The sequence below is a fragment of the Sinocyclocheilus grahami genome, unplaced genomic scaffold (assembly GCF_001515645.1).
Source record: "Sinocyclocheilus grahami isolate Dianchi unplaced genomic scaffold, SAMN03320097.WGS_v1.1 scaffold232.1, whole genome shotgun sequence".
NCBI classification, from domain to species: Eukaryota; Metazoa; Chordata; class Actinopteri; order Cypriniformes; family Cyprinidae; genus Sinocyclocheilus; species Sinocyclocheilus grahami.
Window position 1 is genome coordinate 609,048 of NW_015505411.1, and position 6,244 is coordinate 615,291.

At 37.7% G+C, this 6,244-nt stretch overlaps 1 protein-coding gene across 1 annotated transcript in view; it reads left to right on the forward strand.

Moving 5' to 3' along the window:
* Window positions 1-6,244, forward strand: part of LOC107597466 (protein furry homolog-like) — a 96,496-nt gene that overhangs the window by 27,176 nt on the left and 63,076 nt on the right. Inside the window, exon 2 of the mRNA XM_016288538.1 lies at window positions 2,685-2,899. Within this exon, the coding sequence (XP_016144024.1) occupies window positions 2,685-2,899 (215 nt within the window). The remainder of the gene's footprint in view (window positions 1-2,684; window positions 2,900-6,244) is intronic.

Consider the following 6,244-nt stretch of genomic DNA (forward strand, 5'->3'; position numbering starts at 1 on the left):
ATCTATCTATCTATCTATCTATCTATCTATCTATCTATATATATATATATATAGATAGATATAGATATAGATATAGACTGTCTGAATATTAAACTGCAAAAAGACGATTTGAATATGAATGTTCTGCATGTTCATTTGATTACCGAAAATACACAACACAGAGTTTGTGAAAAAAAAAAAAAAGATTATTTATTCATTTTAGATGTTTAAATTTGGAAAAGCTGTGCTTCCTGCATAAACCTGCCACTGTTGGTTTGGCAGTAGCTTGCTTGCCCTACACAGTTACCTTGTTTAATTTCTTAATTCAAGTTTTATATATTGTGTTCTATTTGTGTTAAGTTATTTGTAATAAGTGAAGTGAAGTTTACTGTTAAGTGCACTTATGTCAGACTCATTTTGAGTAATAAAGTTTATTAAATTGTTAAATACCCTGCCTCCACTACATATGCCTATGTTTGTCACATCATTATAAGTGTTTGATCACCACATATGAGTTATCATTGCAAAAAATGTGTTTGTATATATATATTCTGTTTATGTAAGCTATATACTGTATTCTATATACAGTACCAGTCAAAAGTTTGGACACACGAATGGGAAGTGTGTCCAAACTTTTGACTATACTGTACTATAATATAGCCTACACATAAAGACTGTGTGATGTCTTTTTTTACTCCCTAATATCGGTATCGGCATCGGCCCCCAAAAAAACAATATCGGTCGGGCTCTACTTGACTCTAAAAGACATGTAATAAATAAATTGATGAAAGGTAGCTCATATGAGATGGTTCTTTTCAGTGAATCAATTGAACTGATTCACATTTGCATCCTAATTATTTATGATTGAATTGATTTGAAATGCTAAAAAGATGTCATAAAGCTTGACTCAAAAGTCCTTGAGACACTAATCTTGTCCGAATGGCGTTTCTGACAGTATTTGCAGGAAGTGAGAGTGCTTAAAGCACACAGTGCTCAGCTGTGTGAGTTCACATACATTCAGGGAATCATGTCTTGTGTAGCTCAGAGTATCAGAATGTCTTAGCGAACAACAAACAGACTCTGCATTAATGGCTCCTGTGTGTGACTCCATTCCATGTGATTGTCTGCCTCACTCTGTGGCACAAATGTGTGTTATGGGGTCAGCAATGCAACCCAGTGTGTCACAAATTATCCAGCACATCCACCAGAGGAATGAAGAGAAAGATGAACAGAGAGAGAGAGAGACTTGCATTTTTCCTCCTCACTTCTTTTGCTCATCCTTTCTGCATCATTGAGTGGAAAAGTACAAACAATGTTAGAATGCCCGTCAGCAGGCCCACCGGCCAAGCACGTGGTCCTGGCAACCCTGTTACGTTACCGGCCAATGAAAGCTGGCAGTGTGACATCATAGGGATGGGGATGTGTTGCTAAACAAGAAACAAAGAGTGAGTGTTTGTATATAGACAAACAAACACGCAAACAGCTCTGGGGACAGAGTTTTGCGTGTGTCCTTCTCTCTCATCCTCTGAGTGTGTGAAAGTTTGTGTTTTATTATTGAGATGCGGGAGTTGCTAGGTGTGACCCTGCTTTCTCCTCTGAAAAACTCATTAAATTTCACAGGGTTTTTTTTTTATTCATCCTCCTATTATTGTTTGAACTTCTCTTGCCTCATCGTGGTTTCTCCAGCAACCTGTGGGTGATGAGGGCAGGGATTTCCTGAGCGGGGTTGACATGTGACACACACACACACACACACACACACACACACACACACACACAGTTTTTCCAGTCGTTCTGCATTGATGTCTAGATTGAAAAATGTGATTTGCACATTAATCCACATATGCAATGCAATCTTTATCTGTGCTCAAGAAAAACAGTGTGTCAGTGCACTTATCAGTGCATCTGAATGCTTTAGAATGTCACTGTTATGAAATAATATTGATGATGATTTTTGGTATTTCTGTACGGGTTAGGTTTTCCAGAAAAAAATCATTGTCTATGGACAGTCCTCATAAAATGCAAAAACCCAACATGAGCGTTTGTGTGTTGTTTTTTGGCCTTGTTAAACTACTGAAGCCATCAGTCAAATTAAGGAAATGTGTTCACAAAATAAATAGTCCATTTTGATTGCATGTTGACTTTTAAATGTGCTGAGACAACTATAAGTAAGCCATTCATAGATGAGTCCAAAGTCTAAAGCTGTGGCTCTGTGGCACTATTAAAAATAGTTTAATTTCTCTGAGTGGTCCAACATAGCAACGTCCAACGGTAATTATAATAAGATGTTTAGCTGGAAGCTGACAAGTTTGTCCCAAAAAATGGCAGACAGGCAGTGAGGCTGCATATATTATACCAGGGATGTGGTTTAGTGTGGAAAATCAGTTTTGAGTTGCTATTAATTTCTATGAGGAAGTTTGTGTGCTTTTTCTTTTGAGAAAGCTCTTGAAAAAGTAATTATCAGCAACTGGATCAATATTGTCTGAGCACATAGTTAATACATATATTAGCCCCGAATTTGGTAAACCATGACTTTTAACCTTTAATGAATAACTCTTTAGTGTTTTAATGCCAATAGATTTACATTTTGTCTTCAGATTTTTCAGTGCAAATTTCTGCTTGAGCACTTACTGAAGTTTATAACCTATTCATTGTGCATTCAAAATGCTTTGTAATGCTACATAACTGTCTCTCTTTCTTGACAGCCTCTGTCCCTGTCAGCAACAGCAGTGTGAATAGGCGAGGAACATCCCCCTCAGCCCCGGCCAGCTGGGAGAAGCGTAGCATCCACCTCGCCACCATGTCCAGCATCACCATCGACCCCGAGCTCAAGCCTGGGGAGTTTGTCATCAAGAGCCTCTTCGCAGAGTTCGCTGTGCTCGCCGAGAAGAAGATCGAGGTGGTCATGGCTGAACCACTGGTGAGTATTGCCCAAAAATTAATAGAGAAAACGGAACATTTAATGAAAAATATTTTTTTCTAGCGAATATATAAATACAGTAATAAAAATAAGAAAATTTGTTTGTGTTGGGTCCAGTGAAATGTTAGCAGGTAGGTAAAAATCCATTCGAGCAGAACAAAGCCTTACATTTGAGCTCTGGTAATATAAATAGATTGTATTCAGGGTTTGAAATTAACACCCGCCAAATGCGGGTAAAAATCAGCTGTGGCGGGTAACGCTGTCAAATCACTAGCCAATTTGACGGGTTACTTTTCGTAAATTATGTTTACTAATTAATTTCTTGAGGAAGTTCATGTAAGCCAAATCTGCACAGATTTAGTGTAAATACTGAACTCGAGACTCATCATGATATATTAAATAAGCCTAATTGCGCAGCATCTGGGCATCTAGCTTACTTGAACATACCCAGAGATGTAGCCACTAGCCATCGGGAGCACCGGGACATTCTCGGTGGGTCGATCGCCGAAGCGAGGGAGACCTTATATTAGGCGCTGTTTTTAAATTACAGCCCACGCGAAACTGCAAAAAACAAGTACTCCAAAAGTGTGAAGCGACGCTACCCGGTGCATCTGCCAGCCACGCGTTAAAGCAGAGCGGGATCAGTCTCCTGCACAGCGCTGCGCTTCCGCCACGATTTATAAGAGATTTACAAATCGCTCGATCCATTCAGAAATGACACAGAATTGTGTTATACAGTTGTGTGATATGACAACATTAAAGGTTCTGTCTGAAAACAGCCACGACAAGGTCAAATGCATGTAAACAAACTGCAGTGTAAACCAACTTTAATAGCTTATTTCTCTTTAAATGTTTCATTTTAAAGTAAAATGTTAATTCAGTAAGAGCCTGATTAAAGATAAAAATCAGTGTCTCTGTAATTTAAAAACACTTATAAATGAGGTGTTTTCCATTTACAAATATTATAAAGTTCTTAAAGGGATAGTTCACCTAAAAATTTAAACTGTCTTCATTTAGGCTACTCAGCATCATGTCATTCAAGATATTTTAAGAAATTCAAGAAATGTTTGTCCATACAGTAGAAATCAAGAGTAACCAAAATGGTTTGGTAACATTCTATAAAATATCTTTTGTGTTTTACAGAAGAAAGTAAGTCATACAGGTTTGGAAAGACATGAGGGTGAGGAAAGGATGACAGCATTTATTAGCAGTAAATGTCCTATGTTCTAGCACAAAATCAATGTTTATACTGTCAAGTGCATTTCTATGTGACAAAAATGCAATAGGCTATTAGTTTGCTGCATTTGCTGTGAATTCAGTAATATATAATTATTTGTTTTTGTCCTCATTTATTTATTTATTTACTTACTCCAATTGAAGGCCCTATAACACAGGAAAACATTCACAGGGGAACTTGAGGGCCGGACAGGCTGGATTTGTCCAGGGCCGAATTTTAAGCCCAGTCCAGCCCTGTACGCGTCACTACGCAACAAATAATGGCATGGCGGGCGCACTGGTTTTCTTTGCATTGAAGCAATAACGAAAAATAAAAAAATGCCTGAAGACTCGCACTGTCTCTACACCAGATGCAACAAAATACTATAGAACCCATTATAATCGGTGATGCAGCCTACACTGGATGTGGCGCAGCACAGCACGACAAATCCCCGACAGTAAACTGATGCCTCATTCTATTTATGATGTAGGCCTACTGTTTGACAAAGTACAAATGATTTGCAATGATCACGTTGTCGCATCCAGTGTGGACGGCCTCAAGCTTTTGGCTTACCTCCGGCCTTTTTTTCACAATTTTTTTTGTTAAATTCTTTTGGCTAGTAGAAATTATGAATGGCCGGTTACTTAAAAATTTAGTAGCCAAATTGGCTGGTGAGTGAAAGTTAATTTCAAACCCTGATTGTATTGCATTTAATATAATGATTTTTTAAAATTATTTAATTAAAAAAGGATGCATTTGATGCATAAATTGATTAAAATTGACAGTAAAGACATTTTAAATTGTAAAAAGATTTCTAACCCTAACCCTTCTATATCAAATAAAAGATGAAGATTGGTTTTGTGTTACCCGTTACCTCAGGGATTGAGGTGAAAGGTCAGTTGTGCTTTGAGACATGTTGATTTATTTCGAGAAAAAGAGAGGCTGTTGTGTGTGTTTTCAAAGTTTGTGGCTGAACAGAACACACACACACATACACTTCCCCGTGTATTCCCAGAAACAGAAGCAGAGGTTTGGATTCTTGGAATGCTGTTCTGTTGGATTCTTCTCCGAGCCCCTCGTGCTGAAATACACACATTCTCTCTCTCCAGACTTGTCCTTGGATGCTTCCTCTCTGTCTCCTTGTGTGTTTACTCAGTGGTAGATTGAGCTCTCTCTCAGTTTACTCAGCAAGAGTTTAAACTGGTAATGACTGCATCAAGAGGCTGCAGAGAGAGGAGCGCTTCTATATCAAATAAAAGATGAAGATTGGTTTTGTGTTACCCGTTACCTCAGGGATTGAGGTGAAAGGTCAGTTGTGCTTTGAGACATGTTGATTTATTTCGAGAAAAAGAGAGGCTGTTGTGTGTGTTTTCAAAGTTTGTGGCTGAACAGAACAGAAACGGAAACAGAAACAGAAGCAGAGGTTTGGATTCTTGGAATGCTGTTCTGTTGGATTCTTCTCCGAGCCCCTCGTGCTGAAATACACACATTCTCTCTCTCCAGACTTGTCCTTGGATGCTTCCTCTCTGTCTCCTTGTGTGTTTACTCAGTGGTAGATTGAGCTCTCTCTCAGTTTACTCAGCAAGAGTTTAAACTGGTAATGACTGCATCAAGAGGCTGCAGAGAGAGGAGCTGCTTTATAAAACACTGATGTATAGCTCTCTGACTTAGAACTTCTTGCTCATAGTAAAGCGTTTGTTCTAGGGCTGTGCGATATTGAAGAAAAATGAGATACCTTGTTAAAAAATGCGATATTCGATATGCGATACGATATTGCTTAAAGTGTGTCAAATCGATTTCAATTATATTTTTAAATATTTAAAAAAGAAAATTATATAACCAATTTGTTTCACATTCTTACTTGGAAATGAAAGAATCACTACAACTTCTGAAAGTGACCAGCAGTGTTTTAGCAGTGCATAAGAAGTAATGTCACAAATCAGAAAATGCCATTTTAACATCAGTGTGAACATACAAAAAAAATAAATTAATGACACTAATTTTATATTATTGTAACTTTGCTTTCCATACACTTTAAGTACTTCTTCATATACCACAGCAAAAACTATAGTCTGAGAAAGTTCAAACATGATTAAAGGCAAGTGAATAGTCAGTTAAAAAAAAAAAGA